The 19,236-nt window shown below is 44.8% G+C and overlaps 1 protein-coding gene across 1 annotated transcript in view; it reads right to left on the bottom strand.

The window, feature by feature from the left end:
- LOC122942243 (VPS10 domain-containing receptor SorCS3-like) overlaps positions 1 to 19,236 on the bottom strand; it is a 466,943-nt gene that overhangs the window by 212,274 nt on the left and 235,433 nt on the right. Inside the window, 1 exon segment of the mRNA XM_044299746.1 lies at positions 2,076 to 2,140. Within this exon segment, the coding sequence (XP_044155681.1) occupies positions 2,076 to 2,140 (65 nt within the window).

Raw genomic sequence — 19,236 nt, 5'->3', positions numbered from 1 at the left:
TGCTCAAACTGCGCCAATTGTTAGTATAATCTCATGTACACAATCTGTACGGATCCCGCCATGTGTAGGAATGTCAGAGCCCCCCCTCCCCCACCGAACACAACGGTACAGAAATGAAACGCACAGACCGTCATTTATTATCTGGTGAATGCCTGTTTTTTGGCCTAATTAGGTTGCAGATTATCGCACAAAGGTGCTTTGCGACAAAATCTGTGACTACACCCCGCTCATGCCACTTTAGCGAAATGGCGGAAAAAGGAGACGTGGCATGGGCGTGGAAGAGGGTGGGCCGGTCAACCGTCTCATTCAATAATTTCCACGCCAGTTTATGGCGTGTAAAATGGCCTTTAACTACACCAGCAAGGGAACTGGCGTAGTTTAAAGCATGTCGCGCGACCAGTGGCAGCAAGAGCATGGCCCTGTATAACTTTGGCGCACTTACCAGCAGCGCCGGTCTTAATAAATGTCCCCCACAATGAATAAAATGTTCACACTGTGTACATACATTACATTACTTATCCTGTACTGATCCTGAGTTACATCCTGTATTATACTCAAGAGCTGCACTCACTATTCTGCTGGTGCAGTCACTGTGTACATACATTACTTATCCTGTACTGATCCTGAGTTACATCCTGTATTATACTCCAGAGCTGCACTCACTATTCTGCTGGTGCAGTCACTGTGTACATACATTACTGATCCTGTACTGATTCTGAGTTACATCCTGTATTATACTCCAGAGCTGCACTCACTATTCTGCTGGTGCAGTCACTGTGTACATACATTGCATTACTTATCCTGTACTGATCCTGAGTTACATTCTGTATTATACCCCAGAGCTGCACTCATTATTCTGCTGGTGCAGTCACTGTGTACATTACATTACTTATCCTGTACTGATCCTGAGTTACATCCTGTATTATACCCCAGAGCTGCACTCATTATTCTGCTGGTGCAGTCACTGTGTACATTACATTACTTATCCTGTACTGATCCTGAGTTATATCCTGTACTATACTGCAGAGCTGCACTCACTATTCTGCTGGTGCAGTCACTGTGTACATACATTACTTATCCTGTACTGATCCTGAGTTACATCCTGTATTATACCCCATAGCTGCACTCAATATTCTGCTGGTGCAGTCACTGTGTACATACATTACATTACTTATCCTGTACTGATTCTGAGTTGCAATCTGTACTATACTCCAGAGCTGCACTCACTATTCTGCTGGTGCAGTCACTGTGTACATACATTACATTACTTATCCTGTACTGATTCTGAGTTGCAATCTGTATTATACTCCAGAGCTGCACTCACAATTCTGCTGGTACAGTCACTGTGTACATACATTACTTATCCAGTACTGATCCTCAGTTACATCCTGTATTATACTCCAGAGCTGCACTCACTCTTCTGCTGGTGCAGTCACTGTGCACATACATTACTTATCCTGTACTGATCCTCAGTTACATTCTGTATTATACTCCAGAGCTGCACTCACTATTCTGCTGGTGCAGTCACTGTGTACATACATTACTTATCCTGTACTGATCCTGAGTTACATCCTGTATTATACTCCAGAGCTGCACTCACTCTTCTGCTGGTGCAGTCACTGTGTACATACATTACTTATCCTGTACTGATCCTCAGTTACATCCTGTATTATACTCCAGAGCTGCACTCACTATTCTGCTGGTGGAATCACTGTGTACATACATTACTTATCCTGTACTGGTCCTGAGTTACATCCTGTATTATACTCCAGAGCTGCACTGTCTCTTCTGCTGGTGCAGTCACTGTGTACATACATTACTTATCCTGTACTGATCCTCAGTTACATTCTGTATTATACTCTAGGGTGTTATGAAAGCAGCTGTATACAGTGTATTATTCTCAGCACAGGTGGCAGTGCGGTCGTCATGTGCGGAGCTGCAGGAGAAGTCGGTAGTCAGACACCAACTACCTGACGCTGCTCAATTAAAATGTAAATTTTAGGTATTCTAAAGCTCATGATTTTGCATTGCGAAAACGGTACAATTTCCATTCTGTTTCATCTGGCGGTACTCACGTCCATCAGCGGTCCGCGCTTCCATATGCACAAGGTCAGGCTCCTTATCTAAGCCCATTACCGACCTAAAGGAATGAAAGCGAGAGAGGGAGAAACGGCACAATGAGATTCTTTCAGCACAAACAGGAGGAGATAGCCACATTATTAAATTGTATTGTGTTTTAACTGCATGACCAGTGGGGCATAAATACCTCAAATTGTCTATGTGGGGTGAATTATTATAGAGGACTCCACCTGAACTTTGGAAGGAAGGGCTGGGTGCAAATACTTCAGAGCTGCACTCAAGATTCCCCTGGTGGAATCACTGTGTAAATACATTTCCTTATCCTGTACTGATCCTGAGTTACATCCTGTATTATACTCCAGAGCTGCACTCACTATTCTGCTGGTGCAGTCACAGTGTACATAGATTACTTATCCTATTCTGATCCTGAGTTACATCCTGTATTATACTCCAGAGCTGCACTCTCTATTCTGCTGGTGGAGTCACTGTGTACATACATTACTTATCCTATTCTGATCCTGAGTTACATCCTGTATTATACTCCAGAGCTGCATTCTCTATTCTGCTGGTGGAGTCACTGTGTACATACATTACTTATAGTGTACTGATCCTGAGTTACATCTTGTATTATACTCCAGAGCTGCACTCACTATTCTGCTGGTGGAGTCACTGTATGCATACATTACTTATCCTGTACTGATCCTGAGTTACATCCTGTATTATACTCCACAGCTGCACTCACTATTCTGCTGGTGCAGTCACTGTGTACATACATTACTTATCCTGTACTGATCCTGAGTTACATCCTGTATTATACTCCAGAGCTGCACTCACTATTCTGCTGGTGGAGTCATTATACATACATTACTTATCCTACACTCATCCTAAGGTACATCTTGTATTATACCCCAGAGCTGCACTCACTATTCTGCTGGTGCAGTCACTGTGTACGTACATTACATTACTTATCCTGTAATGATCCTGAGTTATATCCAGTACTATACTCCAGAGCTGCACTCACTATTCTGCTGGTGGAGTCATTATACATACATTACTTATCCTGAACTCATCCTAAGGTACATCATGTATTATACCCTAGAGCTGCACTCACTATTCTGCTGGTGGAGTCACTGTGTACATACATTACTCATCCTGTACTGATCCTGAGTTACATCCTGTATTATACTCCAGAGCTGCACTCACTATTCTGCTGGTGCAGTCACTGAGTACATACATTACTTATCCTGTACTGATCCTGAGTTACATCCTGTATTATACTCCAGAGCTGCACTCAGTCACCTATGGACAGCCCCTGCTGCAGCCAGATGCAGTAGAGCCGGACACAGGTCATACCAGCAGACGGTGCATTTACAATGGGGCTTTACCCCAGACCCTGGATTGGCATTCCATGTGCCATGTACCCAATCTATGAAGAAGCTCTTCTTATCCGGCAGCGTCCACCTCTTATCCTGCCCTTCTCAGCACGGACATGGAGGCCGGGAGCAGAGTCTTGCATTCTGACATGTTCATACATTTTATCCTTCATCATAACTCATTCTGACGGTAAATCCGATTACCCGGGATGCTGGGCCGGTCGGCTCTGACCTTGATATTTCCCGGCTGCCAGATATCTTTATTTCCCTGTAGCTCGTTTTTCACTAGGAATGGTTCTTGAAGTTTGGAGAACTGACAACACCGGGGGCTGTCACTGTCCCCGTTCCTTGTCCCCAGGGCGGCTGCCGTATAACTAGCCGCCCCATTTCCCATGCTAACCCATAGGGACTGGCCTCTACTGGGAGGACAGAAAATACATTGTGTTTCACACTTGTTTAAGCTTGCACCCTGAAGAGAAGGAGTCTGGGGAAATATTCCTTGAGCGCACGGACTTGTCTCTTGACTAGAAATAAATAATTCATGATTTTTCAAAGGCAAAACTCTACACGATGGAGGAAAGTAAACCACCGCCATCAACGCCAAGGATCCGGAGAGATGATTGTGCGAGCTGGGACGTGCGTCCTCGGATCACCCGTGGTCTGCCTGTCCGATACAGCCGGGCGGAGAGAAGGAACGGCGATCTATGGGGAAGGCGAAGCCCAACTAAGAGAAACCGCTAATTAATTACATCTGAAAAATGATGCTGGTCATTTACTTAAATTTGGGGAAATTCCTCGTCCTTCCAGCAGCCCATGTCCTAAATTCAGTTTCCTAGGGTAACATCTAGAAATGAGCGAATAATTGAAAAGTTTGATTCTGCTGATTCGCCAAATTTTGCAAAAAAATTAGCTTTGTGACGAATTACTTCGTTACGAAGCAAATTTTTTTGTAGGTAGTGTGCGCAATGACAGGGAGCTGTTATAGCACCGTCCCGTCATTGTACCCCTTAGATGCCGCATTCATACATGATCGCGGCATCTGAGTGTAAAAACTGTGTAAAATTAACAATATTTTTTTTTTTTTATCATACTGACCGCCTTCATTTGCTCACGACGGGTCGGGCGGCGCCAACTTGCTTGAAACTCTGTAGCAAAATCTTGCGCGAGATTATGTCACCAAGCACGGGATTTCGGCCGAGATCTTCAATCAAGATGGAGTCTGGCGGCCCGTTGCGAGCAAATGGAGGCGGTAAGTTTGAATTTTTTTGTTTTTTATACTATTTCAGGTTAAATTGATTCTCTGACATGAAGCACGAGGAAATTTGACTAAAAGGCGAATCAAATTTTTCCTGAAATTTGGATCGAATTCCACTTCGTGGGATTCGATTCGCTCATCTCTAGTAACATCCACCAACGGGTGTCGCAGTGGGTGGTCATGCATCTAAGATATCTTTTTATACCGGGCATATTGTTGTGTGGAGTGTGGTGCACTATAAAGAGGGTGCATGAAGATGAAGAGGAGAGCGTACGTAGAGGAGGAGAGTACATGTAGAGGAGGAGAGTACTACAACTGTATATAGTTATGTATGATTATGTATTTTATTGTATGCTTCTTCTGGCCAAAGCTACCAGCAAGGAGTGGACGGCAAAGGTTGGCAGGAAAAGGGTTAACCTCCCTGTTCATTCCCTCTTGGTAGGAATAGGCTGGTCCTACTTCTGACCAAGAGAAGAGAGTTCCTGTCCAGACACAGAAGGGAGAGGAAGCACATTGCAGAGCTCCTGCTCCTGTTACAAACGTTCCAGAGAGAACATAGACCAGTACCACCTAAGTGCCAAACTGCAGGCACCCAACACCTCCAAATCCATACTGATGCCAGAGAAGATTTGCACTTAAAATCCGATGCTACTTGAAATTCTACATTGCAACTTTGTTACATTTCATTCTGGCCTTATTTTTCGGTACTACATTTATACTGCACCGATCCCCAGAGAGCAATGGCCTGAGAGTAATTGTGACAGACTACTGCATCAGGGCCACTACCACTCCCATGCTCTGCACCGGCTTCTTTTGGGCTCACTGAAGGAGGAGGAGAGTACATGTAGAGGAGGAGGAGAAAAGTACATATGGAGGAGGATGAGAGTACATGTAGAGGAGGAGGAGAATACATGTAGAGGAGGAGGAGGAGAAAAGTACATATGGAGGAGGATGAGAGTACATGTAGAGGAGGAGGAGAGTACATGTAGAGGAGGAGGAGAAAAGTACATATGGAGGAGGATGAGAGTACATGTAGAGGAGGAGGAGAATACATGTAGAGGAGGAGGAGAAAAGTACATATGGAGGAGGAGGAGAATACATGTAGAGGAGGAAGGTGGTACATATAGAGGAAGAGGAGAATACATGTAGAGGAGGAGGAGAGTGAATGTAGAGGAGGAGGAGAATACATAGAGGAAGAGGAGAAAAGTACATATGGAGGAGGAGGAGAATACATGTGGAGGAAGGAAGGTGGTACATATAGAGGAAGAGGAGAATACATGTAGAGGAGGAGGAGAGTACATGTAGAGGAGGAGGAGAATACATGTAGAGGAGGAGGAAAAAAGTACATATGGAGGAGGATGAGAGCATATGTAGAGGAAGAGGAGAATACATGTAGAGGGGGAGGAGAAAAGTACATATGGAGGAGGAGAATACATATAGAGGAAGAGGAGGGTACATATAGAGGAAGAGGAGGGTACATATAGAGGAAGAGGAGGGTACATATGGAAGAGGAAGAGAGTACATATAGAGGTGGATGAGGGTATATACTGGGGAGGAGAAAACATATAGAGGAAGAGGAGGTACACATGGAAGAGGAGGAAAGTACATATAGAGGAGGATGAGAGTACACATAGAGGAGAAGAATACATATAGAGGAAGAGGAGATACACATGATAGAGCAGGAGAATAATACATGTAGAGAAGAAGAGTACATATAGAGGAAGAGGAGGCAAGAACATGAAGGGGAGGAGAAAATTGCACACAGAAGAGGAGGAGGAGGTTAATACATGTAGAGGTGGAGGAGGAGGATAATACATGTAGAGGTGGAGGAGGAGGTTAATACATGTAGAGGTGGAGGAGGGGGATAATACATGTAGAGGAGGAGGAGAAGGGTACATATAGAGAGGATGAAAGTGCATATAGAGAAATAGTAGACTCCAGGCTTTTTTTTATTTAATATCATTCATTTTCACACTGATCACTTCTGTAATACACTGATCACTTTTATATTACATTGTACTACTGTATGTAGTACAGTGTATTATACTGTCGCAGGTTAGGCAATCACTGAGGGCAAACCCTTCATTAGGCCCATGGCTGCCATAATAAGACTGGGGGCTGTTGCCTGATAAAAGGAGCCCCCTCCCACTGAAATGCTTAGATGCTGCTGTCACTATTGACAGTGGCATCTAAGGGGTTGAAAGGTCCGGATCAGCGCTTCCGATCAGGAGCCCGGCTGTCATGAGAGAGCTGAGCTCCTGCTCTGAGTTGCACCGGAGACCCGTACAACGCTTAGACCAGGCCTCCGTAAAAAGGCAGCAGTGTTAGTGACTGCTGTAAAAAGGTGTATTTGTGGTCACTAACAGGTTAAAAAAGTTACATAAACCCTATCTTAATTGAATTTTCTGGGACTTTAAGGCGACATCTCACGTAGTCGCTGCCCTTTAATGTTTAATAAACTGCAACCTGAGTCAGGGCTATGAAATATTAATACTCTGCGCAGCAATAATTATTAGACGTGTAAACATATATAATCCAATTAGCGACTTCAATAAAACAAGCGGCTACAAGTTTCTCGACGTGTGCCGGGCTCACTACGCAGCAGCCGAAGGCGACGAGGGGTTGTCCAGTATTAGGAAAACATGGATGCTTTCTTATAAAAACAGCGCCGCGCTCATCCACAGGTTGTATGTGGAACTGCAGCTCAAACACCTTCACATGAAAGAAGGTGAGCCGCAATAATATACAACTCCGCCCCCCATGGACAGGTGAGGATAGACAAATGTGCAGGCTATGTATTACGGTAAAATTCCAATAATCCAGAAACTGAAGGTCTGGAAATTTGAATAATCCGTCACGGAACAAAAATAGCCCTGAACCAGATTATTGGAGTACTGCAGTGGTGGGTCCTAATGATAAATTAGGCATCAGCTTTCAGGGGTTTTCCCACAAAAAATATCCTACAGTTTTCAAAGCAGAGCCTGCATCTGAATACTTTTGTAATTGCATGTAATTAAACATTTTTCATAGCCTCTGAGTTATTCAATAAAATATATCTGTATAGCGCCACCTGCTGTTTTTTTTATTATTATTTCCTTATCCAGCTCACTGAGATGGTCGCACATGCTCAGTTTTATCCTTCAACTGCCTTCTGAGTTAGAGCTGCAGCAGAATGGACACGCCCCCTGAGCTACAGCAGGAAAGACACTCCCCTGAGTTGCAGCAGGAAAGACACTTCCCTTGAGCTGCAGCAGAATGGACACGCTCCCTGAGCTGCAGCAGAATGGACAGTCCCCTGACCTGCAGCAGGAAAGACACTCCCCTTGAGCTGCAGCAGAATGGACACGCCCCCTGAGCTGCAGCAGGAAAGACACTCCCCTTGAGCTGCAGCAGAATGGACACGCCCCCATAGCTGCAGCAGGAAAGGCACTCCACTTGAGCTGCAGCAGAATGGACACGCCCCCTGAGCTGCAGCAGGAAAGACACTCCCCCTGAGTTGCAGCAGGAAATGAGTGTCACCGCCTTTTCTCTGTGGTATGTGGCACAGCGCCATACAGATGGATGTGGCTGTGTCTGGTACTGCAGCTCAGCCCACTGTAAAGGGCTTCAGTAAGAAGATCTCTTAGGCTACGTTCACAATGCCCTATATACACATTTTTAACATGGGGGCCTATGGGCGACACATGCCACTGTATGGCCATAAAGTGGCAAACATCAGAGGCACAGCCTCAGGAATCCTCCCAGTGTTTACCTCTGACATACAGAATATGTACATGTCTGTAAGAAGTGAGCTCCCCCTAGTGGTGGTTGTGGAAAGAATATGTATATTTCTAAATGCAGTGAGCTCCTCTTATGGTGGTTACAGGCAGAATCTGTATACAGTGAGCTCCCCCTAGTGGTGGTTGCGGAAATAATATGTATATATCTAAATGCAATGAGCTCCTCTTATGGTGGTTACAGGCAGAATCTGTATACATCTGTACACAGTGAGCTCCCCCTAGTGGTGGTTACAGTCAAAATCTGTATACATCTGTAGTAAGTGCCCTATAGTGACGGTTGCAGAAAGAATATGTATATATCGAAATGCAGTGAACTCCCGTAATGGTGATTACAGGCAGAATCTGTATACATCTGTACACAGTGAGCTCCCCCTAGTGGTGGTTGTGGAAAGAATATGTATATATCGAAATGCAGTGAACTCCTCTTATGGTGGTTACAGGCAGAATCTGTATACATCTGTATACAGTGAGCTCCCCCTAGTGATATGTTGCAGGCAGAATATGTATACAATTGAATGCAGTGAGCCCCCCACGTGGTGGTTGCAGGAAGAATCTGTATATAATTGTACCCCTAATGGTAGCTGCAGGAAGAATATGTATATGTATAGATTGCAGTGAGCTGTGGCTGCAGGCAGAATATATGCCTTTGTATCCAAAGAGCTCCCCCTAGTGTTTATTTTCAGGCAGAATCTGTACACATCTGTAGTAAGCTCCATGTAAATGCAGTGAGCTCCTCCTAGTGGTGGTAGCAGGCAGAATCTGTATACATCTGTATGCAATGAGCTCCCCCTAGTGGTAACTGCTGGCAGATTCTGCATACATTATATTTAACGTGGTGACCATGCTGCCAGGGCATGCTGGGGGTTGTAGTTTGGCTTAGGCCTCTTTCACACTTGCGTTGTCCGGATCCGGCGTGTACTCCACTTGCCGGAATTACACGCCGGATCCGGAAAAACGCAAGTGTACTGAAAGCATTTGAAGACGGATCCGTCTTCAAAATGCTTTCAGTGTTACTATGGCACCCAGGACGCTATTAAAGTCCTGGGTGCCATAGTAGTAGTGGGGAGCGGGGGAGCAGCATACTTACCATCCGTGCGGCTCCCGGGGCGCTCCAGAATGACGTCAGAGCGCCCCATGCGCATGGATCATGTGATCCATGCGATCACGTCATCCATGCGCCTGGGGCGCCCTGACGTCACTCTGGAGCGCCCCGGGAGCCGCACGGATGGTAAGTATGCTGCTCCCCGCTCCCCACTACAGTTTACCATGGCTGCCAGGACTTTAGCGTCCCGGCAGCCATGGTAACCATTGAGAAAAAGCTAAACGTCGCATCCGGCAATGCGCCGAAACGACGTTTAGCTTAAGGCCGGATCCGGATCAATGCCTTTCAATGGGCATTCATTCCGGATCCGGCCTTGCGGCAAGTGTTCCGGATTTTTGGCCGGAGCAAAAAGCGCAGCATGCTGCGCTATTTGCTGCGGCCAAAAAACGTTCCGTTCCGGAACTGAAGACATCCTGATGCATCCTGAAGGACGGACTGTCCATTCAGAATGCATTAGGAAAATCCTGATCAGGATTCTTCCGGCATAGAGCCCCGACGACGGAACTCTATGCCGGAAGACTATAACGCAGGTGTGAAAGGGCCCTTATAAGAGTAAATGCCATGTATTGTACAATGTTTGCTCAGTTTCACCTCCATTTTCCTGATTAGAATCCATTTTTGGAAACTTTTACTTTTAGAACAATCTATTAAAAGCGTAAAACTAATAAAACCCACCGCCAGTCGCATTCTTCACCGAGCGCCACGTCCCCCAAAACAAATGTTTACACAGAGGAGAATTTATTTTGCTCCCTCGCCGCCTCCGATCGCTGTCGAATACATAATTACAGGCTGCATATTCCATCTTGGTGAAATGAGTTGAGATGGAAACAATCTGAGAAAATTTGTCATTGTATATTTCTTTCTCGCAGGAACCCACACAAAGCGACGGAGCCTCACGAAACGCTCCCCGCAAGCGACGTCTCAGGAACACAAATGTCAGCCGGCATAAGGCAGAGCGAGGTGCGCAGCTCCGAGATGAGAGCTGAGCAGAAAGCTGAGATAATCCTGGAAGACCCTATACAGCCAGATGTAGCAGAGCTGAGTTTGACACCTGCAGATTGCCGATATCTCAGGTGCCAAATGCATGAAATCCAGGCTGCAAGACGGTCAAAAATGCATGCATGTGACCTATGACCTCTACACCGCACTTGAAGATGGCGCAGTGACTCATATGGATATGGAGAAGTGTTTTACTCAGATTGAGGCAATGAGCGCGTGGTTACCGCTCCTCAGAGGGGGCACAAACTTACCGGTCACACACTACGTGGTGGCACAGAGCTAGGCAGTTTTCTAACTGTCTCCAGATTCTCCACCACTTGTATCAGGCGGTTGTCCCTAACAACCGGTCAGACACTCGCCGCACTCACAGTGTACTTTTGCCGTTGCCAATAGCAACCTCTGGCCACCGGGCGTCTCACAGAACTTACAGTAGTCTTCACAAGTCCGAAAAAGCAAATAAATTGCAAAATCCTTACAATAACTTGTCTTTCCATAAATGCTCTGGAAATGCTAAACATTTAATTCTAAATCAATACAATGTATCCAGTTTGTGTTAACCCTTTACAGAAAATAAAGAGGAAGGAATATTAGGCAGTGCCACCGTTTTTTTTTTAAAGCTCACTTTCCTTTGAATGGCTGCTCTAATATTTAGCGGCATCACCACCGTTTCTGAGAGCTGCTTGACGTCTGTGCTGCACGGGGTCGACCAACTTCTGGCCTCTCTGAACAGGTCCTCCAGTCCAGCATGATTGGACTACCTTCCACAGTCCTTCAGCATTTTTGGGTTTTGCCTCATAAACCACATTTTTATGTCACCCCCCCCCCCCCCCCCCCCCCCCACAAGTTCTCTAAGGATTAAGGTTGGGGGATTGGGAAGCCACTCCATTACCTCAATCCTGTTTGTCAGTAACTAAGATGTTGTCCACTTACTGCTGTGTTTTGGGTCATTGTCGTATTTTTCTACAAGTATTTTGATATAACTGCACTGATCCATGATCCCTCCGTTGCAATAAATAGGCCCGACGCGAGGTATGAGAAAAATCCCCATATACAGATTTTTTCAGCACCATGCTTTACTGTCTTCACAGTGTACTGCGGCTTGAATTCAGTCCTTGGTGGTCGTCTGACAAACTGTCTTCGAACACTAGACCCAAAAAGAACAATTTTGCTTTCATCAGTCCACAAAATGTTGCCCAATTTCTCTTTCAGCCAATGGCCCAGATTCAGGTAGATTTGCCCATTACTTACACCTGAGCCGCTCAGCTGAATTTCTCTGCGCTGGAGCAATTTTGCCAAATTGCCACCTGATTCAGGAATCGTTTGTTCATTTAATTTGCTCCTGTTTAAGGCAAAGCTGAGGGCGCAAGGCCGTGCAAGTCAAAGTGGGTGTGCCCCTATGTAAATGAGGAATTTTCGGCTCAGCAGAGGTTTGCTAGCAGAATTTCAGGGCAAATCCTGCTCAGCTGCTTGCACTGAGCAAATAAATAGGAGCAGACTTGCGCAGGTTCTTTGCTGAATTTCATCCTGCTTTTTCCTACCCCCCCCTGAGCAAGGAAATTCAGCCCTTTTGCAAGACATGGCACCTCCCAAAGGGACCAAAATAAGGAAGGCCAACTTTGTGGCTGCAGAGATGGACATCCTGATTGCTGCACTCCAGCAGCATAAGGAAGTCCTATATGGTGCCCAGCGGGCAAACACCACCATTGCCCAAAGGAGGGCTATATATGAAGCCATTGCCCTGGACATCAATGCCCTGGGTAATGAAGTGCGTACCTGGGATGACATTTGGCCATCTTTTGCTAACTTGCCCCTGCTTTTAACAGGAGCAAGTTTGCCCAGGGAAAAAAGCTTGCACGCTTCCAGCGCAAGATGCGCATCACACGCGCATGTTTCTGAATCATCGGCAGTACCTAATTTGCATATTCGCTGAGGGAATTCCATGAAGGCGCAACTTACACCCCGCGCAAAATTGCACGCAAATTGCGCAGGAACAGCTAGGCTGCGTGCGCGGGAAAATGGCCGCATTTCAGGCTTAACTGGTTTACAGAATCAGCCGCAAATTTGCATAGGAGCAAATCAGTACTTGCGCGGCGCAAATCACACTTGTTCCCGCGCAAGTGCTTCTTGAATCTGGGCCAATGTGTTTAACCTTGTCAGGACATGTCTCTTTTTCAACAACAGGACTTTATGGGGAGTTCTTGTTGGTAACTTGGCTTCACTTGATCGTCCTATGATTGTAGTGGTGCTCACTGGTAACTTCAGATCTTCTTTCATCTTTTTGGAGGTGATCAGTGTCTTCACTTCATCGTCTTTTGATTGTAGCAATGCTCACTGGTAACCTCAGATCTTATTTCTCCTCTTTCTGGACTTGATCATTGGCTGAGTCTTTTCTCATTTTGGCTCTTCTTCCATCTATTCGAACAGTAGTTCCCCGATTCCTTCCACGTTTCAGGTTTTAGTTGCCACTTTAAGGCATTTGAGGTTAGCTGAGCGGCCTATCACTTGCTACTCTTCCCTGTATGTTCTTCCCTCTCTAATCAACTTTTTAATCAAAACATGTTCTTCATCAGAACAATGTCTGTAAAGACCCATTTTCTACAGTATTTCAGAAGGAAATGCACTATAGATAACACGTGGAACATTTGCCTCCCTCCTACCTTAAAGGAAATGTGTCACCAATAATTGTATCTGCCAGATAAAACCAGAAAGCAGCACATATCCTTTTTTTCTAATCTGTTTTTATTTCCTGAATACAGAATTTTATTTTAATTCTATTTCCTGAACATGATTATGGGGGCCATCTTGCCTAAGCTGTTTTTAACAGCATTTAGAAAGCATTAAGAAAATTGCTTTACAGAAGCCCCATGAGCCATAGGCACAATGGTCTGGAGGGGGACCTCCTTGAGTTCCATGGAAAGTTTTCTAGGCATGCTCTGTGACCTGTGCAGACAAGGAAAGAATAGATAAGCTTGGAGAATCTCCTATTGTGATTGGAGGATCCTGCCTTATCTGTACACAGAGGTGATATCATTATAGGCAGGTCTAGAATAATATATAACTGTAGTAAAGTGACCCGTACAAGCCAAGAAGTAGTGCCTATTATTAGGCTTAGTGGCCGAAAACTGCAGGATTTTATCTTTTCTGTTTAAATATAGATATTGACATGGGAAATCAAAAATAACATCATCAAAAATTATAAAAAAATATGTTAAACATGAAAATGTGATTTAAACAATAGGTCATTATCTAATGACACATTCCCTTTAAATAAAATCCAAAATTCACGCCTGTGGCCTCCATTTCTGGTTTTGGCTCACAATCCCTGATAGAAATCACTGACGAGAACATGGGAATGAGGTCTAACTCCTCACTGCCATTATTTTGAGCACATCCCTTTCCATTAATGATACAATTACTCAGAATGAATGGGATGCATGTCCTGATTGTTGGGTCTGTTTTTTCTTCTTCTTCAATTACTCTACACTTACAAGTAAGTTAATTTCTACGTAGAAATATCACTTCTACCAAAAGAAGTGATTTATCAGGTTCATGATGTCGGACTGCTATTTCCTTAACACTGCTGACCTCACTGCCCTCAGTGCACACTCAGCAGTGCAGGTACAGGTCACAGAGGAGTAGTTATAGAGAACAGGGGGGTAGTTACCGGGCATAGGGTCTGGATATGTCACAGGGGGCAGTTACAGGGCACAGCAGGGCAGATAGAGGGCACCGTGGAGCAACTACAGGGCAGATACAGGGCATAGCAGGGCAGATATAGGGCACAGTGGGGCCGATACAGGGCACCGTGGAGCAACTACAGGGCAGATACAGGGCATAGCAGGGCAGATACAGGGCACAGTAGGGCAACTAAAGGGCACAGCAGGGCATATACATGGCACCGTGAAGCAACTACAAGGCACAGCAGGGCAGATACAGGGCACAGTGGGTCAGAAACAGGGCACAGCAGGGCAGATACAGGGCACAGTGGGTCAGAAACAGGGCACAGCAGGGCAGATACAGGGCACAGTGGGTCAGATAAAGGGCAAAGCAGGACAGATAAAGGGCACCGTGGAGCAACTACAGGGCACAGCAGGGCAGAAAAAGGGCACAGTGGGGCAGATACAGGGCACAGCAGGGCAGATACAGGGCACAGTGAGGCAACTACAGGGCACAGCAGGGCAGATACAGAGCACAGTGGGGAAGATACAGGGCACAGCAGGGCAGATACAGGGCACAGCAGGGCAGATACAGGGCACAGTGAGGCAACTACAGGGCACAGCAGGGCAGATACAGGACACAGTGAGGCAACTACAGGGCACAGCAGGGCAGATACAGGGCACAGTGGGGTAAATACAGGGCACAGCGGGGCAGATACAGGGCACAGTGAGGCAACTACAGGGCACAGCACGGCAGATACAGCACAAATCACAGAAAGGGTTAGTTCCTCTAGAATATCAGGTTCAAGGCAAACACATTATAGTCTCTTGGGGCAGAAGTGGTCAGCAATCACTTGTGTTACTCAGGTCGTTCTCTTCACCATGTTCCAGCGCATTCAGGTAGCTCGCTCGCTATATTCAGAGGTCCCATAGCCGTGAATGGAGCGGTGTCTACACATCCAGTATGAGAATTGCTCTTCATTCATGTCGATACCCTGTTATTAGTGTTGAGCGAGCATCACTATGCTGGGCACATCGCAGTGTTCGACCGAATAATGTGTATGCTTGAGCACAATTGAAGACAACGAAAATCAATGGGAGACCAGAGCATTAACCCAGGCACCCCCTGCTCTGAAGAGGGGAGGGTGTCTGGTTCACAGAAAAAGGTCAGAAATTGATGGAAACACCACCAAAATGGTTGGAAAACAGCATGGGGAGGATGTCTGGATGTATCTTGGACTCCCATTACCTATGACATACAATAGACAACCACACAAAGGCTATATGCCAAAAGCCAGGTATGTGCAAGCCTACACCCTATCCATGAGACAGATACAGTCAGCATACCTTACAATGGCAGCCTTGTGCACTACGAGACATTCCAAACCATTTTTTTTTCCTCAGATAGGAATATTTACAATCTATCACTCATAAACGTTCCATCCCATCATCATCTGACTTTATTACATACTTTCTTATCAAGTTCTATAACTTCTAAACATTCCATCCCATCTGAGGCATTCCAAACCAGCTCTCATCTAACTATGAGCCAGTTGCCATGAGCAAAGTTGCTTCATATCTGTTGGATGGCTTGGGTGGACCTGCACACCTAGATCAATATCATTAGGGAGACAAAAAGTTTTCTGATTGTCCTAACATAATATTCAATAACCTTTCTATACAGTTTTGTCATGTAAACGCTTTTGCATAATTGTGGGCATATGCAAATTAGCAGAATCTGCTTGTTTTACAGCAGAAACACCATTTGCATGGAAAATTTGCAACAAAAATTTGTGATTACAATATTCGCGATCAGCACTACTCAAGAACAGCTCCATTTATTGGATTCATAGTCTTTTTTTTAAAATACATTTTAATAGGTTTTGATATCATTTGCTCACTAAATTAAGCAAGGATCAGGTAGGCACTAGTGATGAGCGGCAGGGGCAATATTCGAATTTGCGATATTTCACGAATATTTGGGCGAATATTCGCCATATATTCCAGAATTCGCGAATTCATGATCTCCAGGCATTATTTTCTTGATTGGGAAAATTTGCATAAAAATTTCCGCATAAAAATTCGCATGAACTGGTATTTTCCCAAAAATCGAATATTCGCAATTACGAATATATTTTGCGATATTCGAAATATTCGTGAATTCTCAAAGTGCCGATATTCGCGATTAAAATTCGCAATTTGAATATTTGTGATCAACACTAGTAGGCACCACCAAGTGACTCTACTAAATAATTGAAATAAGTTTTGGGGTGCTGAAAAAAACAAAACAAAAAAGGTTTATTGATATAAAAAGAAAGTAGGTGAATAAAATCCAAAACGTATATGATGTCAGGTCCACACAATGTGGGGTTTTGCTCTGGTAGACAGGCTAGTGGACGCAGTATAGAGGCAATCACAAAGTCTTTAACTTAAACAGTTTGGTGTTTATTCACTCAAGGAAAAACAAAATGACCGTTCACAGTCTTGGTGTTTGTTCACACCATGCAATGTCCATAGAACAAAATCTTCACCTGGTTAGCAGTTTTCCATCCGAAGTCCACAGCAGGCTTTAGGGTCCTGTTTCCCGGCATATGGCTCTCAGCCCTTTGGCACGGCACAAATTCACAGGTCCCAAAACACAGAGACTCCCCAGCTTCTCTGTCAGATGGAGGATCATCCACACCCAGCTGATACTGCTGGATGGGTTTATATAGGCCAAAAAAGACCCGGCCTGGAGCGTGGGGAGGAGCCACCCACCCAGCACTTTGGCTGCTCCCAGTAAGAGCCGGCCCTGATCGGCTTTACAGCCATACTAACAACAAAACAAAAGCACTAGCTGCCAATGCCACTTAAAACTACCGTCTCTTACCTCACGAGGCCAAGAATCTCGGTGACACATACCTTCCATCAATGACGGCCCCTTGTGCCTTCCTACAACGCCTATTGAAAGAATACCAACTGGGATCACAACGAACCAATCAGGGAATCACGTGGTAAATGAACCCCCTTAAACAGTATCACACAGTTGGAATAAGCAATAGCAATGGGCTGTACATCAACCTCAGGGTTTGGGGGTGCAACTGTCCAAGCAGCTGATAAAACACCCAAAGCCTGTTGAACTGCATCATGAAGATGCCTCATCAGGAGCGGCTAATGTGAGCGCGAATAGGAGCGGTATTAAGATGCGAAAAGGCATAGAAAAGAAGAACTACCCCACAAACTTAGGGCAGCACTCCAGCGCCATGATGGCCTTCACAGGGTAGTTCTTCTTTTCGGTTCCTTTTCGCATCCTAATACCGCTCCTATTCACGCTCACATTAGCCGCTCCTGATGAGGCATCTTCATGATGCAGAAACACGTTGAGCTGAGGGGTTAAGTCTTTATATGTGCAGCATGTGCAGGGCGAGTTAGGCATCAATGGTATCTTTATAGACATGCTGTGGGGGGGCATTGTAGGGATTTGCAACCAACATCATTATTTGCAGTTTATTGTGGTTGCACTCCCTGTAAGTTAGAGACTAGCTGTGCACTATTTAGTGGCAGTGTCCGCATTGGTCTGATAGTTCAACAGGCTTTGGGTGTTTTATCAGCTGCTTGGACAGTTGCACCCCCAAACCCTGAGGTTGATGTACAGCCCATTGCTATTGCTTATTCCAACTGTGTGATACTGTTTAAGGGGGTTCATTTACCACGTGATTCCCTGATTGGTTCATTATGATCCCAGTTGGTATTCTTTCAATAGGCGTGTGGACCTGACATCATATACGTTTTGGATTTTTTTCACCTACTTTCTATTTACATCAATAAACCTTTTTATTTTATTTTTATTTTAGCACCGCAAAACTTATTTCAATTATTTATTTGATATTATTTGCACATTTACATTCAAAGGTACATAGTGGATCAAATTTCAGGTCGTATTCCTTTTTTACATATATGTGCAGTGAAAATAAAGATAAAACACACACAAACATTTCCCTTACCCCCCTAAACCTCCCCCCTTCTATACAGGTGATGTGGTTTAAAGTTTTCTTTTTATTATAGGTATTCCTGGAGGTGTACAGTGTCTCATTTCAGAGTTCATGTGGATTTATTGTCGTGTAGTCTCATGGTAGTGCGTCTTTATGTAAGGATTGACGATGCTTTATATGTTATTGGTTTCATAGTCTTATGACAAGACTATGAATCCAATAGATGGCGCTGTTTATGAGTAGTGTAGATTGCGAATATTGCAATCACAAATTTTTATCAAAAATGGTTTTCAGCTGAAAAACAAGGCCACTTCTGCTCATTTGCATGTCTTTCCCATATACCCATGTTTATGCAAATGAGTTTACATAACAAAACTGTATAGAAAGGTTATTGAATATTATGTTAGGACAATCAGAAAACGTTTTGTCACCCTAATGATATTGATCTAGGTGTGCAGGTCCACCCAAGCCATCCAACAGATGCAAAATAACTTTGAGGCTTACTGGTTCTCAGTCAGATAAGAGCTGGTTTGGAATATCTCATAGTGCACAAGGCTGCCATTGTAAGGTATGCTGACTGTATCTGTCTCATGGATAGGGTGTAGGCTTGCACATACCTGGCTTTTGGCAAATAGCCTTTGTGTGGTTGTCTATTGTATGTTATAGGTAATAGGAGTCCAAGATGCAACCAGATGTCCTCCACATGCTGTTTCTGAACCATTTTTGTGGTGTTTTCATGAATTTCTAACCTTTTTCTGTAAACTAGACACCCTCTCTTCTTCAGAGCAGGGGGTGCCTGGTTTAATGCTCGGGTTCTCCCATTGATTTCCGTTATACTTGGGTGCTCAGTAGAGCACCTGAGCATCCCGATGTGTTCAGCCAGAGCACCCGAGCATTGTAGTGCTCGATGAGCACTACCTGTTATTGAGATAGGAGTGAATCCCAGAGAAGGGATGTTTATGGCAGATATTATCACTATGTCATACAGTCATGTGAAAAAATTAGGACACCCTTTGAAAGCA

Source organism: Bufo gargarizans, chromosome 6, assembly GCF_014858855.1.
Source record: "Bufo gargarizans isolate SCDJY-AF-19 chromosome 6, ASM1485885v1, whole genome shotgun sequence".
NCBI classification, from domain to species: Eukaryota; Metazoa; Chordata; class Amphibia; order Anura; family Bufonidae; genus Bufo; species Bufo gargarizans.
The sequence above is the reverse complement of the archived record's forward strand: the minus strand, read 5'-3'. Positions and strand labels throughout refer to the sequence as shown.